At 34.4% G+C, this 21,541-nt stretch overlaps 1 protein-coding gene across 1 annotated transcript in view; it reads right to left on the bottom strand.

The window, feature by feature from the left end:
- Window positions 1–21,541, bottom strand: part of ARHGAP15 (Rho GTPase activating protein 15) — a 723,932-nt gene that overhangs the window by 625,895 nt on the left and 76,496 nt on the right. The window contains exons 3-4 of the mRNA XM_049773571.1: window positions 19,314–19,375; window positions 5,139–5,226 (exon numbers count right to left, since the gene is read on the bottom strand). Of these exons, the coding sequence (XP_049629528.1) occupies window positions 5,139–5,226; window positions 19,314–19,375 (150 nt within the window). The remainder of the gene's footprint in view (window positions 1–5,138; window positions 5,227–19,313; window positions 19,376–21,541) is intronic.

Here is a 21,541-nt window from a genome sequence, read left to right as displayed (position 1 = left end):
ATGTAACGTTTTTATGGTGACAATGTAAAAATCTAACGAGAATGAGCAATGAGAAAATATTTTATGTGTAAACAGAAAATAATCATTGAACTGACAGTAACATGTTGATCACAATAATAAGTAACAGTAACCTATAGAATAATGTATTTTACATGTAATATAAGCAGACATAGGATAGGATAGGATAGGATAGGATAGTAAGGATAAGATCCTTACTACAGAATTTTAAAAAGAAAAAAAAATAACCTTAGAAGAATGAACTGAGATGCAGGAAGAAATAATTAGTAAAAAATCAAACCAAAACTAAACAATACAAAAAAATGGCAAATAGTGAGCATAAATACACCACAATGAATCAACATAAGAGAGTAAATCATGTTTGGTTGTTTTAGTTTTCTAAATCTATGTAGTGGTGCTCAGATGATCTGAGGACCACTATCAGAAATTCTTATTCAATGTAGTTCAATGTAAGGGTTGAATATAAGCACTGAACAAGCCCGCAGTGCTATTTAGGCCCTTATATTGATCATCCTCACAGTGTTTATATTAATCATCCTAACAGTGATTAGAAACCTATGTAGTATTTGGGGACCATGTGTTGCCAAAGATTGAACTAAGATAGAGTCAAGGCAAACCATGTGCCTTAAATGCCCTATTGTCTAGTTGGCCCCTAGTGATTGTTTTTATGGGAAGAATCTACCAGATAGCTATAGCTTTTATACCTGAAGGAATATACATAAATTTATTATAGGTAAAGTCAAGGAGTTAATACAAATTGCTGGCATCATTTTCTGTACTTCAGGAGCCCTGGATACAATCCCTGGTACTAAATGGTCAACCGAGCATATGCATGTGTGTTTATTTGTATGTATGTATGTATTTTATAGTCTTAGAATATCTATATTTAAGGTATTCTATCATAAATCATATTTAAATATATAATATATATTTAAGGTCTTACATTTATATTTATTATATTATATTATATTTCATATTTATCAAAGACTAAAGCTAACCCTTTGGCCTTTTCATTTAGTCTTTGATAAATATAATGTTAATTTAGAAATTACTGTGCCTTAGGGTAGTGCTTCTCAATTATTTTCTGTCATGCCCTCCCAGGAAGAAGAAAACACTTTTTGCGCCTCCCGCGTGCCCCACTATTTGAGAACCACTGCCTTAGGGCTGGAGTGATAGTACATTGAATAGGATACTTGCCTTGCATGTAGCTAAACCAGGTTCATTCCACAACACTCCATATGGCTCCCCAAGTAACTACAGTAGTGATCCCTGAATACAGAGCCAAGAGTAATCCCTGAGATTTTAGGTATTCTCCAAAAACAAAACCAACACAACAAAAAAGATTCACTGAAAGGAGAAAGACTTAAAAGAATCATATACTGTAACTTAATTTCAATTATTCAAAACCAGACATATAATGTTCAAGAATATAGTTATAAAGATTCAAGTATTTAATATGATAAATAATGATTGAAATGCAGTTTAGCTGTAGATAAAGATAAAGGCTGTGCAGATGTGGTACAACTAGAAAGAAGTGGGAGAGTTTGCAGAGTTTAACTTACCTAGGTGGTGATTAATAATATTTGGGCTTTTGATTAATACCTATAGAAGTCTATATTTCTATCTCAGTGTGTATATCTGATACATTTTATGGTTTTATCATAAACAATGTCTTAAATCCTCAAAGTGAACGACTTTAGTTAGTACATGTGAAAATAACTGAGAATATAAACACTATTTTCTTTGTATTTTCTATGAAAATCCTGGATGAGGGATACCAATGTACCTTCTCATAATAGGTCTAGCAACCATCCAATATGACTTAGTTTAGGATTTAGTCTAATAAAAGGGGCAATGCATATAGAATACAAAGGCAATGTTTTCTTGTTTTGATAATGACTCTTTTATTCTAAAGATTTATACCACTTAAACATTGTAGTATTTAATAATCTTTTGATACAATGTGAGAATGACAGTAGGTGGAAACTTACTATTCAATATCCTTATTAATATGTAAAAAGAAAATCAATAGATCGGTTCTCATTCTCTGTAAATATAAATAATAACCTATAACTCTCTGATTTATGAACACAACAGTCAAGTGGGTTTGTTTCTGTTGCCAAGGATGGGCTATTTTTGATTAGAATACGCCTTGGAACTAAAAGAGCTTCAGAATAAAGATAACTGAACACAGAATGTGAGATCAGGCATAACATTTTGTGACATGGTTTACTATATATGAAAGACCTAAAAGTAAATGTGAATAAAGGAAGATGAGGATCCAATGATAATATATATGGATATTCAAGAGATTATATATAGAACCTCAAAAGGATGATTGGTTTCATGTTTAGTAATATATGGGCTTGACCACAGCATTTTAAGTAGACAGTAGATAGATATTTATCTTTCTTCCGATATTGTATCTTTGCCATATAAACTGCAAGCCCTTGAATTAATATAATTCTCTTCAATTAATGTTCAAATAACTTCAAGTATAAAATTTACAATATAATAATAATATGCTCTAAATAGCTATGTAGTGTACTATATAAAATGCAGTATAATTATAATACAGTTAGCAAACATGTTTGCTTTTATTAAATAATAAATTTCATTTATTCCTTATCCATCTCTCTTGTATATCTCACTCGTCTCTTTACAGATTCATATTTTGAATTTCAAAAAATTGAGTAACTTGGTCTGTCACTTCTCATTGGCAAAAATACAATGAAGTGTCCTGTGATCAAACTTTGAATTCCTACTCTTTGCCTCTTTCTTCTTGTCTCACCTATACATTGCATTAAAGAATCATTCCTGTAAAGATTAAAATGTCACCAATTTTAAATTTCTTTCTGCCCTCACTTAGGCCATTTCCACTGACCTTTTGGAGGAAAGAACAGACATTTTTTTTTGTTCTTGTTTCCCAGAAGCACACTGGACAAAATTCTCTATAAAGTGGGTACCAGCAAAGTTGAGAAATTTGATCATAAATCTTTTTCAAAATAAAACCACACCATCTTTAATCAAGAACTAGAGATCATCATATTGTTTCACTGAGACTAGAATTGGTAGATGTGGGCTACGCCACTATGCCTTTTATACTTGGTTACAAATGAATCCAAGAAGTTGACAATTCATGCAGTACAAACACACATCTGTAATTCTCTTCCCCATTACCACAAAACACAGCTCCTGCCCAGCATTCACTTTGAAGACAATAAGTGCTGGGAGAAATACTAAGAACATTTGAAAATAAGGCCAGAAGTAACAAATAAGGACTGCCAAAAATGTTAATGAATTTCTTCTAAAAGTTAAATCTATTGTCAAATTACAACAGTTAAAGGATGATTTGGAGGCAGGCAATTAGTGAGAAGACTTGCAAGGTTTTCCTACAGTCTAAAACAAAGTGTTTTTTTTTACCTGTATTAAGGAGCTGGCAATTATATCTCCAAGTATGAGGAAATTAAAATTATAATAAACCAATTGCTTTCATTTGGAGTCTAATATCTCTCATTATCCCAGCACATTCACATAACACTGCTCCAATAGAATTCTTCTCACCCAGCAGGGTGAAGATCATCTTCTCAGCAGCCAAAATCTGCAACAAACCACTTTCTTCCCTTCCTGCCTTAGAACTTATTCAAAGGGAAGACAAAGGATCTGTTAGTGGATGGGCCTTGTTTTGTGTCTGGCCCTTAGGGGTACTTTATGTTTCTTAAAAAGATTTTCCCAGCCCTACTGAGGCCAAAAAATCAGAACAAAACCCTAAAACAAATTCCTGAGACAGTTTAAATTAAAAATACGAAGAACTGAGATCTACTTTTTTTTTTTATTTATTCATAACTAGTTTACAAATTGGACCACACAGCGGCACCAAAATCAGCAAGCCACGTGGGGATAAAGGATATGGCAATTATCAGGAGCAAGCCAAATGTTTCCTTTTGTTCTTACTAAAATCTTCTTTAAAAACATCTCTAGCAAATGATTTTCCATTTCCTATTTAAAGAGGATTACATAGCAAAGAGGACTGGTGGCTAGAAAGCAAAGAACTTTGCATGGTCTTATTACCTGCCAAATACAAATTAGTCATTGTGGTTAACTTCTGCCAGGCAACTCCATACCCTGCTGCCCATCAGGACAATGGGCTATGGCAGGTTGGTTCTTGCCCAGTCCTTCCTAATCAGGAGGCTGTCAGATATGCTGCTTGCCCACTGTCTTCTACATTCTGTGGCAGTTCTGATGTTCAGGAAACAAGCTTTCAGAGTTTGAATTGCCCCAGAAACAAGCTCCAAATTGCTCCTACTTACTCTCACTCTCAGATCTTCGAGGACATAGTGAAGCCTTTTTCCAGGTAACACACACACACACACACACACACACACACACACACACACACACACACACACACACCCTACAAATTGCATTTTGTGGTAACTCTAAGATACAGAAATTGTTTTAGTTCCATTAGATAGAGTCGTAGAAATATTCAAAGAGGTTAGCTGGATATGGTTAGACCAAGATAAAAAATCACTTTGTTAACATAGAGTGTTTCCTCATTGGAAATACCCTATATTAAAATGCCATTTATAAACAGTTTATTATTATTTATTAATGTGTGAGGCACTTTATAGCATGCTAGATAACAACTTAAATTCATGTATTAAAGATTCACATACGTGGTTTAATAGAATTTACGTCTGATAATATTCTTTAAAACAGCTTCCCATAGTCTCATCTGTTAAGCATTTATTACTAATGCATTTTATAACACACTTTATAATACATTATTTGAGCAAGTAGCTGCATTTAGCGATCATTTCATAAATAAGAATAAAGCACTTATAAGTGGCACCTTAATTTAAAGTGTTACCTTCGCATTACTAGATAGCTGCTCGCCATCCATCTCATTTTGTGATTATTCTCCAAATGCACCACTTAATAAAACAGACACTAAGTTCTATTTTCCCTTCATCTGATTAAAAGTTTATTGAGTCATTTTCTCCATCTGCTCTCATATATTGGTAGCTTGGAGGCTTTACTGTGATTTCTGATGAACCCAAACTTTTAGTTTAATATTTTTCTAAAGTTGGTAATAGTAGAAACAGAGCACAACCTACCGTATTAGACAGGGCCTGTTGTTTAGAATCTTTGTAAAATTCAATATTTTGACTAGAGAGAACAACCCAGGAAGTAGTCCAATTTTTCCTTAGAGGGAAAATAAAAAAAATGTTACTTGAAGAATTACTTCACATATACATTATGAATAACATTTGGAATGAGTAGAAAGTACCTTTATTTTTAACTAGTTGATAAAAATCTTATCTTAATTAAAGTCGATAGATAACATCAAATGTAATGGTCATTCAAGTTCTTCAAGGTCATAGATTTATAGAACTGTTTCTAAATTGATATGTCTTAAATGTGCTAAAACACTAAAATCTAAATATTTATCTATGATATGTTATGATTCTTAAATCTTTATGTAAAAAGTTATGATTCTACAGAGATTTCAAAAGAGCAAAATAAAAATATTAATGATAACTCTTTATTTTTACTTCTTTTCACTGGTTAGGATATCTAAGTTTGAAAACATAACCAGCTTTCCAGAGGTTATCCCCAGGGCCTGGATTGGTGCCCAGGACAGAATAAGCAATACATATATAATTATTGAATCAATGGTTAAACTTAAGTATAGTGGAAAAGATGGATATAAAGATAATTAAAACAAGGGATAAAACTGTAACTTTTCCTTTTCCTTTTTGTATATTTTGATGTTTAACATTTATTGCATGAATTTATATAATACACTGATTAGACTATATATAGCTAAATCACAATTTTTGTAGACATAAAATATTAAGGACACATTAATTTCTAGACATATTATAATGATGTAGTTTGCTTTAGATTAACACTTCGAAGTAGCTAAATTCAACTTTCAAAGGGACTATTTTTGAGTTTTGAAAAGATCTTAACCATATCAAGAGTAAACTACATAAGATATGTTTAATATTACCACTCAAAACCCTTATGTAATTTATCTACACATGCCTCTTATTATCTAGGGACTTGATTGAAGAATAGCTTAAATTTAGTAAAATTAATATTTACACTACGAATTAGTCTGCTCTTACATGCTTGAAGCTTTCTTAATGATACACCATTGTGTTTAGAAACATGATAAATAGAAACAAAACAATCTGTATTTTCCAACAAGCAAATAAAAACCCTATGTTACTGAATCTTCTTTTCTTCAAATGATGTTACTTGTAAATCAAAAAAGGAAAAAATATAAGAAAGAAAATCACGTAGAAATGTTCTCTCCTTCCAAGTTCAAAACATTTTTTTTTCTTTTGAGATACAAAAGAAATCAAGAGGGGCCAGAGTGATGTGGCACAAGCAGTAGGGTGTTTGCCTTGTGTGTGCTAGCGTAGGACAGACCTAGATTCCATCCCCTAAAATTCCATATGTTCCCCCATATGGAGTGATTTCTGAGTACATAGCCAGGAGTAACCCCTGAGCATCACCGAGTGTGGCTCCAAAATCAAAAACAAAAAACAAAAATTAAAAAAACGGGCATCAAGTGAAATACAGCAACTCCAACCTTTATGAAGGACAGTACTTAGATGACTCTAATATGGAGAAGCACACACGAGGGCTTGCAGGCACAGATTGGGCATAATAATTGGTTTTGTGGAGCCACATCCAGTGTACTCAGAGATTACTCCTGCATCTGCTCTCAGAGATCACACTCAGTGAATCTCTGAGACCACATAGAGTGCCTGAGATCTAACCCAGGTATGCCAATTGCAAGGATGTGCGCTACCTGCAATAATACGACTCTGGCCCCATTTTTGACAGGATATGATCAGGATACGATCAGAGATTATATGATCAGAGATTATATGACCTTTATTAGAGATCATATGACCTTTATTTTGATAGGATTTGATCAGAGATCATATTAACATTCTATTTTTCACATTCTGGCAGGCAATAGAACGTTATTTGCTTCCTATCTATAGTGAGTCTTGAATAAATGGTTCTGATTTGAGTCTGTTTCCAATGTTGATAGTTTATAGAAAGTGTTGGCATTACTCATTCTTTCCCTAAACTTGGCAGTGGAACTGGTTAGAATTGAAGCTGCATGAAATTCAGTTATCTCATGGTTCTCCAATAAAACTGAATTGCTGTAAATTGTTCTCTGTTAGGTGAATCTAACAAAAAAAAGCCAAAGAGGAAAGGTGTAAGTATTAGAACTTTAGTAATAAGAATTGCTCTAATTCTTTGTGTACGGTGGTTCTTTTGTTTGTATTTAAAAACTATAAACATCTCCTATGAAATTGGAATAAGATTTAGTATTCTTAAGTTTTGAAAGCATTTGTTTTCAAAACTAAAAATAAAAGACTGTTAAGCATTTAGCTGGCTCATTTTAGCTCCTTTTCATTCCATAATCTCTTAAAATAGTAACTAGCATAAATTAATGTATCCCTAGTATAAGTCTGATTGTCTAGTAAAAATGGTGTATGACACACACATGAAAAAGGTAATGGAGTTTCTCATATGTCCATTTATCAATATAAAAAATTAGGTTCAGAGAATTTAGATAGCTTAAGTCTGGATCCATTAATTTAGAGACAAACTCAGTTTCTCTAACTTGGAAGACAATGATGTGTTCATCATTTTAAATACTCTCTCTTTCCCAATTTTAAAAAATCAACCACTCTTTTAGATAAGGAGATATCTAAGTCAAAATTTTACAAGAATTTTTAAACTCCTCAATTTAAAAGCTACTAGGTATAATCAATGACAACATATATGCCATTAGAGATATCCTATTAACTGTTTTACCTGATACTAATTATATGAATTTTGCCAATGTCTGTCACAAATTCTTTTCTTCCTCTAAAATTTATACCAATTATTGTTCACAACCTGAGAAGTTTCCCCCTAGTCTGCAGAGAGCTTTGGGAGACCTAAAGAGATAGGTTGTTACTGATTGGTTAGGTGGCATTTCTCATAAACAGAAACATTAATATACAAAGTTTCTTCTAGGTAGGGGTAAGAGGAATAAATCTCTACACACATTTGGCAAACTCTTAATAGTAGAGGATTTTATAGCACCAGTCACTTATCCACTCTGGATGTTCACAATAACATTATTCTCTCACGTCTCCATGGATTTATGGCAGACATTTTTCTTCTGTCTTTTTCTCTCTCTCTATTCTCCATTCCTTTCTCTCTCCCTCCCTCCTTTCCTTCTTCTCTCGCTCCCTCAGTCCTTCCTTCCCTCCTTCCTCAAGGTTGCAGTGTTAAAACAGCTCTCTTTTCTCAAAGGTGGTGACCAGATGTTGCCTTTCAAAGACAGGAAAGGAGCATCACGTCACAATCAACCAGTTAGGTAACAGGACTATTTGATTTTTTTTTTTTTTAGGGACACACTCAGCAGTGCTTAGCACTTCTGGCTTTGCACTAACTTATCACTCACTTTTTGCTGAGCTCAGGACAAATATGAGATGAAAATAGCTGAACCCACTTTGGCTATGTGCTAGACATGAGCCCTACCCATTACATTTTCCCTCTAGCCACAACCATTCAATTTTTCTGAAACAGGCAGAAGCAAATCTTAAATATGTTGGCACCTATATCTTTTGGCTACTGGAGATTATTCTGAACTGTGATGAGAAGAGTCTTTTCACTCATTAAAACACATTCAACCAAAATGGAATCATAATGCACTAGGTTGGAAGGAACATCTTTTTTAACCTACGTCTTAGTTTAGAAACATTGTTTATGAATATATTGATTTAAAGATTTCTGTATTTCTTTTAATATAGTTTTAGTCCACTCCCTATTCAACATTTTTGTCTATTGTGTTTTCTGTAATGCTCAGGTATCGGAATCACTTTCTTAGGTTCTCCAACAGAAGTCTCTTTCTTATTAATGATTTTTTAGAAATTAAATAAACATGAGATAAAATTAGAAATTTGTTTATGGCTGAATTGAAATCATAAAATGGCCAATTCTATCCCTAAACACAGCATATTTTCTGCCAGCAATGTCTCCATGGCTTTATGGCAACATTTTTCTTTTCTCTCATTTCTCTCTCTCCCTCACCCTTTCTCTTCCTCTTTCCCTCCCACCCTACCTTTCTCTCTCTCTCTCCTTCTCTTTCTTTCCCCCTCATATTTCACACACAAGTGAGTGTGATCATTCTATGTCTACCTTTCTCCCTCTGACTCATTTCATTTGGCATAGTACCTTTCATATCCATTCATGTTTAAGTTAATTTCATAACTTTTTTTTCCTAACAGCTGCATAATATTCTATTCTGTGCATGTGTCATTTCCTTATTCATTTATCAGTTCTAGGAGACTTGAGTTTCCAGATTCTGGATATTGTGACTAGTTAATTAGACGAAGTCTTTTAGAATAAACATTGGCACTGCTAGATAAAGTGTGTAATTTATCAATTGACTAAGTTTTATCCAGACTTGAACTTGTATGTCTGTAAATGTTTATTAAACTGTACATCAGGTACAATTCAAATAGAGGGTAATTCCTACAAGCTTTGAGTGTTTAGAACTATGGGGTCTGACAGTTTCAAATTAATATTTCAAAATGTATGTTCCTACAATAAACAACATTTTAGAATAGAAAGTCCCTTTGCTTTCTTAGCTTCTCTAAAAATATAGATATATACTAAAGTAAGAAGGTCAAAAGTCTGAAGCACATGCCTTTAAGTGCAAAATCAAGTTCAATTCCTGTCAATACATGATTCCACAGGTATTCTTTCTGGGCATTACTCTGATGGCCCACTACCAACGGGCTGGTTTTGGTATTGAATCATGAAGCCTGATGTGCTGGATCCACAATCACTGAGAATAGAATGCATTCCCTAGAACAAAACAGGGAAAACTTGCCCCCAATAGAAAGAAACCAGAGCGAGGGAGGTGGCACAGTGGTAGGGCATTTGACTTGCATGCAGTTGACCTATGATGAATAGCAGTTCGATCCCCAGGAGTCCCCAAGCCATGAGTGATTTCTGAATGCATAACCAGGAGTAATTCCTGAATGTAACCAGGTGTGACCCAAAAAGCAAAAAAAAGAACCCAAAATACAGAAGCAATCTCTATCTTTTTAAATATTTAGGAAACCTCTTCTTGAGCATATTATCTAACACTTAGTAATAAGACTAAATATATTTGAATTAAAAAAATGTGCTCTCTCAAATATCAATTATTCATCTAGAAATTTTTCCTACTCAGTACTTGCTATCATCCATTAACAAGAAGTATAGGTACCATATCTTTCATTTGCCACTTCTATCCCTTAAATATATAGTTTTATTAAGTCATTTCGAACATTTTAAAATTAATTGCTTCTGAATAAAGTTTTTGTTTATAATTTATCTTTTGAGAAGCTATTATCTGATCTTGTTCTAGTGATTTTAGAAACTTAGATGTGTGCCAATTTAATGATATCCTCTGTACCAATAAATTTCTTCTCTGTGCTGGTATAGACACCTAGTATTTTGGATGTAACAAGTTATTATTCACTAAGCTTGCCACACATGTCTATTGAGCATTTACCATATTTTAAAAACAGTCAGGGACTGTAGAGTAGTTGCCAAACAGATTTCCTTGCTTACATTAAACTTGCTAAGCATTGTGATAGACTATGGGCATTATTAATACTCAAATACAAGTATCTGAATGCCTTTCTCTTGGAGCAAGACCTCTTTATAGTAACCTAAATTTAGTAACCAGGGATGTTATGGCTGCTCTGCAATGGTGACTTTAATTTTCCTTTCTATCTTCCCATAATGGTCATCAGGTAATTTATTCATCAGTGAATGAATTCAATCAATTAAGTCATCTCATTTCATCACCTAAACTTGGAGTATAAGTTTTTCCATACATCAGAATCAAAGTGAAACTGTTACATATATTTAAGGATTACGTTAGACATATCTCAGGATGTATCCATCTGTAATAAGTTGTATGTACCAGAAAAAGTGCGAGGCTGCTTCCACTAAAATTTAGAGTTAATAAAGGATAGGTATTGCTACTACTGGTAGATATTAGTGATACTATTGAGCACTGTCAGTCATGATCTTTGAGCTCTAACACAGTAATAATCACTCACCACAGCAGAATGTGTCAAAAAAAACGAAACAAAAAAACAAAACAAAAAAAAATTAAAAAGTCACTGATTATCTAGGTCATTTTTGTCACGATTCATGCAAATTATGGAATAATTTATCCAATTGAGACATTTCAAAGAACTTAAAAGAAACCTAGATCTTTGATGATGTAAATAAAAAACAAATTAAAGCATAAAATAAAGGGCAAAAACTTCTAGCAAAACAACCAACCCATCAGCATCCACAAATACAGGCCTCTGAATTTCATTGTATTCTACAAAATGAGCAGCAGATGGCAGCACATAATAACAGCAACTTCGCAAGTTTCTTGTGAAGTTTGAAATTCTGCCATTAAAGTATAACTAAATTTGTGAATCATGGTGTTTTATTAACTTAAAAAATAACAATGAAATCCCAAAAATCATTACTGTGATAAGAATTTGTTAAACTAAGCTCCAGCTTTTACACTTTTATTTGTTCTAACATCTAAGCTTTATCATATATCATATGTATTTGCTTTTTTAGGTAACTACATAGTAGCAGTTTAAAATTAAAGGAAAATTCTGAGATTGCTTTATAAAGTTAGGACATTTCTGGGGCCAGAGAGATAGTACAGCAGGTAAGGCACTCGTTTTGTGCTGAGATTCAATCCCTGACATTGGAGACCATCAGAAGTGATTGCTGAGGGCAGAATTAGGAGATAGCCAAGGTCAAAGGAAGTGTGACTTGAAAACAGAAACCAAACAAGGCATTCTTATGGAAGTCAGGAGCAGAGCTGTATGTGGTCCATAAACAAAAATTTCAAACACTCTGGGATACCTCCCTTTGTACCTAATAACTCCATCCATAAGATTTGACATTGGAAGTGATTTAATTTACTGTTTTTGGATGATTTACCTCAAAACTAGTTAGACTTTGTTGACCCCTCTGACTTGTTTTCAAACTGGTGGGCTAAGAACTTTGTTCCTTACTCTTAATAATGTCATCCCCAGCTTCTAAATATTTCCTATTGATGAAAAGAGGATCTAAGAGGCAAAGAGATATGTGCTAAACTGTAAGACACATATTTTTTAAAAGGCTATTTATAAATTATTAGATATTGGAAATGTTAACAGCATATGAGAAGAATAAAACCACAACATTTTGCTAATTCATTTTGCAAGTACCCTGTATTCTCCAAACCATCACCCCTATTCTTACTACTGAACAAATTAAGAGAGAAATAGATTCAACTCAGCTTGTAAGATCTTGTTGAAATTCTGAGAAGTGCTAAAAGAAAACAATATGTTCACATTAAGAGTGTACTTTAGTGTTACATTGAAAGGGCACTTTCCTTACACACAGCTTGCTAGACTTTGATCTCCAGTTCCCCTAGAGTCCCCAGACCAGTCAGGATAGATCCCTAAGCAAGCCCACAGCCAGGATGGAGCCACAGCCCACTCCTCCCCCGTGGGCGACTTATTTTGAATAACAATTGCCAAGTAGCAAACAAAAGCCTGATATCTTTGAACCCTAATTTAAAACACAACACCTGATCTCTTTATTAAACTTTGCTACATTTTTTTTTTCCAATCAGGTCATCTTGTCCTCTGTGTAGGCTGAAATGCAGAACAGAGGGTGGAACTACTATAATGGCAGTCATAGAGGATACAGTGGAGGGAAGACTCCAATAAAAAGTAACAGGAAGAGAAAAAGAATGCAAAGACAGCGATCATGCTGCCAAGTACATTTTGCAACTTAAAATAAAGGAAAAAAAAACAACGTTTTATTAGTGCCACACATACTATGAGAGGGGTCTGAGGTATCCAGTTTTGGAAAAATACTGAAGAAATTCCTAAGAATCATCAAAATAACTGTCGTTTCCTTTCAATGATTATGATAACAAATCAAGGTTAGGTGTTGAAGAGATGATAGAGTGGGTAGGGTGCCTTCCTTGCAAGAGTCCTGGACTGGGTTTTATCCCTGCATCAGTACCATGAGCTTACAACAGGAGTGATCCTTAGAAATTCAAGAGTAAACTTTAAGTACGTCTGAGTGTGGACCTCAAAGCAAAAATAAATAAATAAATAAATAAATAAAAACTAAAGTTAAGGGCTGGAGAGATAGCATGGAGGTAGAGCGTTTGCCTTAGTTCAAATCCCGGCATCCCATATGGTCCCCCGAGCCAGCAAGGAGCGATTTCTGAGCGTAGAGCCAGGAGTAACCCTTGAGCGCTGCAGGGTGTGACCCAATCCCCCGCCCCCCCAATAAAAAACCTAAAGTTAAATGCTCAATGTATTTGGCATTCAACCCTGCCAGTATATCAAGAGGTTTTAGAACTTTATTTTGAAACAAGGCTAAAATATTATGCTTTATGAATGCTAAAATATATGTTCTGTTAATTTTATTTACTTATTCATTCATTTATTTTGTGGTTTATAAGCTACGCCTTGTGGTGCACAGGACATACTCCTGTCTCTGGTTCAGAGACCAGTTCTGGTGGGTTCTGGGGAACATATAAAATGGTAGGTGTCATCCAAAGCAAATACTATTGCTCTCACCCTGAATAGTAGGTGATTTTATCCACTATTGCTTACTTAAACATAGGTTATAATTTTGAGAGAAAGAGAAACTAAATGAAGGACAGAAGTTAACACAAAAGGAACATAAGAAGAAAGAAGTAAAGTAAGAAATATATGATATATGTGATATCCTCCTGTGGATTTATCAATAAATTAATCTCCTCCTGGAGATTAACCAAATAATATTGATGAAGTTATAATGCTAATGAAGTTTGGCATTGTTGCTTTATGAAATATTAGAATAAAATTTCCTCTCTGGCATCTAGTAGCTTCTATTAAGAAACAAACAAACAAAAATACAGGGCTCTTTAAATAGAGAAAGTTTTAGATACTATAATCTAGTTATATACACAGGATTTTGAAGTAATAAAAGTAATAGGAATGAGGCAGGTAGACATAAAAGGAAGAGGCTTCCCAAAGCAATGAGCTCTTGGAATGGGATTTGAATAAGTTATATTTGTCTATAGCTTTAAAGCTACAAGGACACAGCTTTTGGACACTAGAACTAAGGCCTGGATCATAAAGACCCAGCTTGAACAAAAGCCAGGAAAGAAAGGTAAAAGAAGACTATCAATTGATTCCAACCCTTCCCCTTGCTAATCACACTAGAAACGAACTCTTCTTTTGTTTTGTTTTGGGGTCATACCCGGCAGCACTCAGGGGTTATTCCTGGCTCTTTGCTCAGAAATTACTCCTGGAAGGCTCAGGGGACCATATGGGATGCCAGGATTCGAACCAATGACCTTCTGCATGAAAGGCAAACGCCTTACCTCCATGCTGTCTCTCCAGCCCCAGCAACGAACTCTTAACTAGGTAGAGAGCTCAGTGTGGAACAGGTTGGGAAAAAAAACCTTTATCAGCTAATTTAGAACTAAGAAAAGGCACAAGTGTGGTCTCCGGGTCCATGTTTAGACGCTGCACATCTGTGTTGCCTGATTACATGGAACCCGAGCGCGTCTATCACCTGCTGTCTCTTACAGAGATGTGTACTTTCATGCTTCTATACTTTCACTCGAGTTGTGTATTGACACTCTCTTCAGCATTGTATTCTCTCTTGATTTTTTTTTGGGGGGGGCACACCCGGTGAAGCTCAGGGGTTACTCCTGGCTATGTGTTCAGAAATTGGTCCTGACTTGGGGACCATATGAGATGCTGGGGGATCGAATCGCAGACTGTCCTAGTCTAGCGCGGGCACCTACATTCTCTCTTAAGAACAATTCTCTCTCTCTCTCTCTCACTCACTCTCTCTCTCTCTCTCTCTCTCTTTCTCTCTCTCTTATTCTCTTTCTTCCATTCCAGAGAACTAAATAATTAACTTAAATATAATGTGATTTAATAAAAAAAAATCAAAGTTTACCACTTATTTAAATAAAATTTGGTTTCTTAATTGACAAGCTGTAAGAAAATTACTACTATGTCATTTTAGTTAGTATAAAGCTGGAATCAACTTAAAATCTATGAAAGAAGAGCAAAAGAATGGTTTGGTACATTATAGTCAAATCTACATGGTGGAATCTTATGTCATTAAACATGGTGACTCAATATTACTTTTATATTTCAATAAAAAGTTGCAATAAAAACATGCAAAATAAGTATAGAAAATATGGGTCAGATTTTCAAGCTTCATACCATTAAGTATATAACAAAATATATAAGATTTGCAAGGTCCTATGCATTATCTACAACTGAAAAGGCATTGCTTCCTAAAGCATACTAGGCCTTTTCTGTGTGCGATTCAATCAAGAAACAATAGGAAAAATACCCAATGTTTATGCACTGAGAAGTCTCAGAATGCAGAGCTTGATTATTCTAAATAGACATAATTATAAATAGATGAAATGATGCTCAGCATAAAGGAATAAGAATAAATGGAACACTGAGGTAACATTCTTTAGTCAACTTGCAAATGGAGTCAATTATATAAAGCTTAGAGTTGATATTACAACAGAATAGGATCTCTCAGCATTGCACAGGGCTTTTTTACGTGGTGCCCCCTCATTCAGAAGAAAATCTAGTTCTCAGTGGTAGATAACAGTTAAGCACTCTTGACTTGTAAATGTGTCGCTATAACATCAAACAATCCTTCAACGTCCGATATATACCACGGAGAGAAGTCCTTCCAGGTTTGGAAAGCAACACTTGTGTGTGGTTTATGGCAATATATTTGAGATGGAAGGAATTAAGGACAGTTTAAATGTTCACCTCTGGGAGACTAAGAAAAATTTGGTATTTGTACAAAATGGTATAACAGGCAGCAGTTAAAAAGAAATGAGCTCATTTTAAATATAATGCCATAGATGTCCAAATACTAACATTAAATGAAAGTGGAAAGAAATAGAGCTAGGTTTATAACATGAAAAGACATATAATTTAGAACATATTTTTACATAGCACAACTGCAATATTCTTCTCTAGAATTCTCCACATAAAGCCAAATATATAAATGGAGAGTAGATTTGATGAACACCTCTATAGGGGATTGAAGTGAAGGCTGGATATTAAAATTAAATAAAATCAGCAAGGGGTCTTTGTAAGAATGATGGCAATACAAAGACCCACACGAAAGAATATAGTCAATGAAATCAACTGAGATTTTAAAACAAAACTAAAATCTATATAAATTTAAATGTTACAAGAATTCATAATGTCATGCAATCTGATTAAAATAAGAAAAAACACAAATGCAAGCCAATGTTTATGTAAATGTAAATTAAAATAATGGAATGGTATGCAAACTGATTTAAAATACAACAAACAAAAACTAGGAGACATGCTGATTGAAACAAGCTAAAATGCATTCCTGTAGCCTGCAACTATCTTTTCTTGATATTGCCTTCTAGAATAATTTTTTTGAGGGGGAGGTTGCATACCTGGTGGTCTCAAGACATACTCCTAGCTTTGTACTCAGGGATCGCTCTTGGTGGAGCTTGACAGACTATACAAGATACTGAAGGTAAAAATGCTGGTCTGCCGTGTGCAAAGCAAGTACATTTTTTATTGCACTATCTCTCTGATCCATACGATAAATTGTTGTAGCCACAACTTAATAAAAACTTCAAAAAACTTTATGGATCATAACCTTGTATTTTTAAAATTCCTCAAAAGAACTCTTTTTCTTTTCTTTTTTTGTTTTTGTTTTTGTTTTTGGGTCGCACCCGGCGGTGCTCAGGAGTTACTCCTGGCTCTGCACTCAGAAATTGCTACTGGCAGGCACGGCAACTGATCATATGGGATGCTGCAATTTGAACCACTGTCCATCCTGAATAGGCTGTGTGCAAGAAAAACACCCTACCGCTGTGCTATCTCTCCAGCCCCCTAGAACTCCTTTTCTTCTTTTATCAAGTTTGAAGGTATATATCTTTACTACCAAGCTGCAGAGAAAGAATAATTTCTAAGACTCATTGAACTATTTTCTGTCTTTGAACTATTGGGTGTGGTTTTGGGCAACCACATCTGACAGTTATTAGGAAGTATTTCCTGGTTCAGTGCTCCAGTCACACTGGCAGGGCAAGCCTGGGTAAGACTATATGTGTTTGTGTGTGTGGGGTGGGGGCATGTGTTGTTGGATGAACTGAAAGGCCAGACTAGCAGTTCATCTACTTATTTCTGTGGTCCACTCTTTTGGATTTTTTTTTCATAAAAATTGCTGAGACAAGAAGAGGTTTTGATATTTATTTTGGGATGAGTAATTACTGAACACTCCATCTCAGTAGTTATGATTTGAGAGTGAAATCTAAGGGAAAAGAGAAAATTAAATTATGCTACCCAAAATCAGAAAATGCAACTACTGCTCAGCACAAAGCTAAATATGTAATAGAACTTATAGGAAAAAAATAGCAAAAAATTACAAATAGAGATGGTTATTTCTATACTTCCAAAACGTGCAAAATTTGAGGCATCTTTTTTTATACTCACAATATATTTACTTCAAGTTTTTGTTTCTGTTTAAGGAATTTTCATTATCTTTCAGTTTCTCTCACCTAGCCTGTGTTGTGTGCTTCCAAACAAGACACCATCTAACATTTTTTTGGGGGGTGGCACATCCACTGATGCTCTGGGGCCAATCCTGGCTACGCACTAAGAAATCACTTCTGGCTTGGGGACCATATGGGACACTGGGGGATCAAACCTTGGTCTCTCCTAAGCTAGTGCGGACAAGGCAGATGCCTTACTTACCTCTAGAGCCACCGCTCTAGCCCAATCTTTTTTTTTTTTTTTTTTTTTTTTTGGTTTTTGGGCCACACCCAGTAACACTCAGGGGTTACTCCTGGCTATGCACTCAGAAGTTGCTCCTGGCTTGGGGGACCATATGGGACGCGGGGGGATCGAACTGTGGTCGGTCCAAGGCTAGCGCAGGCAAGGCAGGCACCTTACCTCTTGTGCCACCGCCCGGCCCCTAGCCCAATCTTCTACTATTTTTATATATGACAAATATTTTATTGTGCTTATATTATTCTCAAGTGACGTTTTTCTATGTAGCAAGAGTATAACAACTCTTCTAGCCTTTAAAAATCTGCTGTCACTATATTATACTATTAATGTACTATATATATGTATATGATATATGTCAGTATATTTGTTTGTTTGGGGGTTACATCCAGTGATATTTACAAGTTATACATGGCTATGTGTTCAGGGGTCACTCCTGGAGGTGTGTGGGCAACCATATGGGATGCTGGGGATCAAAGCTGTTTCATCCATTTACAAGGCAAACATCCTACCCACTTTGCTCCCAATTTTTTGAAGGAAAAAAATTATATAAAATGAATTCATTAGGGGCCGGAGAGATAGCACAGCAGCGTTTGCCTTGCAATCAGCCGATCCAGGACCAAAGGTGGTTGGTTCGAATCCCGGTGTCCCATATGGTCCCCCGTGCCTGCCAGGAGTTATTTCTGAGCAGACAGCCAGGAGAAACCCCTGAGCAGCGCTGGGTGTGGCCCAAAAACCAAAAAAAAAAAAAAAAACCAATTAATTAATCTCTTAATCTATTCATCCCAGAAATTACAAAGTTATAATTTAAGTTTTATGATTCTGTTTTTACAATTTCAACTCCTAGGGGAAAAATAGAAGCATTTTATATATGTTGAGCAACAAAACACAACACAGTATTATATTGAAAACTTGTTTACACACAATGGAATATTATTCAACTATTAAAGAGTTATAAAGCAAACAAAATAAAGAAATAAACTGTTTTATTCTATATAGATAAACTTTTATATTATAAATTAAATTAGTGAAAAGTGAGGGAGGATGGGCAATTTAAGACAAATAGAGAAATTGCATGATAAAATAATTGGACTTTTAGTAAGATTTTACATGGCATATACATGTTGATTTAAATATCACATAACTGAAACTTTATATAATATTAACAATGACATTTACTGCAACATATAAATTCATTTGTTACTTATAAGTCAACTTTCCTTACCCTAAAAATGATGTTCAATATAGTGATAGAAGGGGATATATTCTTCTTTTTTAACCACATAAGGCTATTCTTTCCAAATAACAGTAGTGCCACTAAAATGAAATGGTGGAAGCTATCCCAGTTATATTAAGTGAATTGAAAACTTTTGTTACCTTAGTTTCTTTCCTCCATCTGAAATTTTAGCTTTTTGAAGAAAACCTTCTTTTTCAAACATCTGGAAGAAGAATGAATACATTAACAGAGTGACAAACTTCTATGTACTTTTAACTTAAAAGAATCTGTGATTCCCAACAGTCGTTGCAGTGATGGAAGTTTCCAGTCATAGAGAATCATTAATAATGTATATATAGCTTATGGGAAGTGCCTGTAAGATTGTAGTCATTAAAAGTCATTAAATATCCTAGAAGAAAGATTTCAAGAGTAATGTAAATGATCTGTTAGATAGTGATACACCTTTACTCACTTTTCCTTTAGGCATTTAAGTCACTTGTTTACAAATTGATTTAAAAAATGGTGAAAAAAAGACAAATGTAAAGTCTTTTTAACTGTATTAGTTATTTTTTGAAACTTTTCTTTCACTCAGCCAAATTCTACATTTTTTCGTTGTTTCAGTGTGGTTCCTGGTGAATCTCAGGGGACAATACGTGGTACTGGGGAGAGAACCCGTGTTTTCCTAGGGCAAGATAAGCCCATTACCTGCTGTATTTTCACTCCACCTCTACCCTATGGCTATTTCCTTAAGTGAGGCTAGTCTTTGGAAGAATTAAATATAACCAGGTGAGTGGTGAATGGTGAGTGATTCAGTTGACCATGTAAGAACAGTGATGATATTTCATCCTTGTGGCTCAGCTACCAAGAGAGAGAGGCCTTAGGAGTGCTTTCTCATGTCCCATCATCCTCCATATTGTGAGCTTTGCTCATTTCCTTTATTATTTATTAACTTCCATTGTAATACAGATTTCTTAAAGCACATTTAATAATGCAATACAGCATCACAACAATACCCACCAATGATTAGAATAAATGTTTTAATCTTTTATCTTTTCTTCTTTACCATTTATTCCCTTTTAACTCTTAGTTAACTGTCAGATTCTTCTCTTCTACACTGTCTATTAAGAGCAGAAAATGCTTACTATCAAAGCATTCTAATCCCTCAGTGTCACCTCTTAAACATTTTATTGACTCTAATCCTCCACTTTCACTATGTCTCCATCTCATAAATTCCTAGATATATTAAACTTAGTTTTATTATCTATTTATTTATGTGTTTCAGGGCCTAAGACCATTCCCTGTAATTCTTGGCATGGAGTTGTATGTTTGAAGGATTTGATGATTTGGACAGAGTGATATAGATGTGGTAGTGCTCAGTCTTAGAGCTACTGGAAGCTATCAGGGATGCACTCAATTATGCTCAGGGACCATGTAGAACTGGGACATGGACTTAGAATGCTTTACATACACAGCATATATTCTACCCCTAGAAGCTCTCTCCTTAATCCTTAAGAGCAATTTTTAGGGTGAGTTGTTTGGTGTCAAGACCTCAATAGCTAGTGCGTAAGTCACACGAGTCACCTGGCAGTGCTAATAGAGGGTGCAGCATATGGTACCCAAAATTAGTCCAAGGTTTCACATATGTGCTCATCATTTTTACCCACATTCTTGGTACTAAAATTCAATTAATATGTCTAGTGTTTGTCTAGTCTTCTATAATTCCTCTGAAGTCTCTTTTAGGCCCCCCATTCTAAATTTCTATTTCATTCAGCCTTTAATACCACAGAGTACTTATATATCCATATTGAAGTGACCTATTTAGTTATATGTTCAGGATTTCTATACACAGAGTAGTTGGTTGTATTAGTAATCACTAAAGTAAATATTCAGTCAAATAGGGGTAAATAACTACGTGTACACTAATTTTATGTTATTAAATCAAACAACAATTTCACAACCAAAATATCCATCTATATTATGACAAGAAAAAGGAAAATATATTTTGGGTAAATTTATTATCTATTTTCATAAAATTTTTACCAAATAATTATAGATTTAGAAGAATCCTCTCCATTCAGAGAAATTCAATTTGCTCATTATCATATTCTTTTTTTCATCATCATATTCTTAATATAAAGCACAACACTTAGTGTTCAATAAATATGTTATGAATATATTTTAACTAAATGAAGATATTGATCATTTATAATAACTATAGGAAAATGTTAAAATGCAAATATTTTCACAACATTGATTTTATTTTATTATATTTTCCAAAAATCTGAAAGAGTGTAAGAAAATTCTATAGAGTATGTTTTAGAATCAAGATGTTCAGTGTCATAATTTTGAGACATGAATTAATTTGGGAAAATCTTATTTTTCCATGTAT

Source organism: Suncus etruscus, chromosome 5 (genome assembly GCF_024139225.1).
Source record: "Suncus etruscus isolate mSunEtr1 chromosome 5, mSunEtr1.pri.cur, whole genome shotgun sequence".
NCBI classification, from domain to species: Eukaryota; Metazoa; Chordata; class Mammalia; order Eulipotyphla; family Soricidae; genus Suncus; species Suncus etruscus.
The sequence above is the reverse complement of the archived record's forward strand: the minus strand, read 5'-3'. Positions and strand labels throughout refer to the sequence as shown.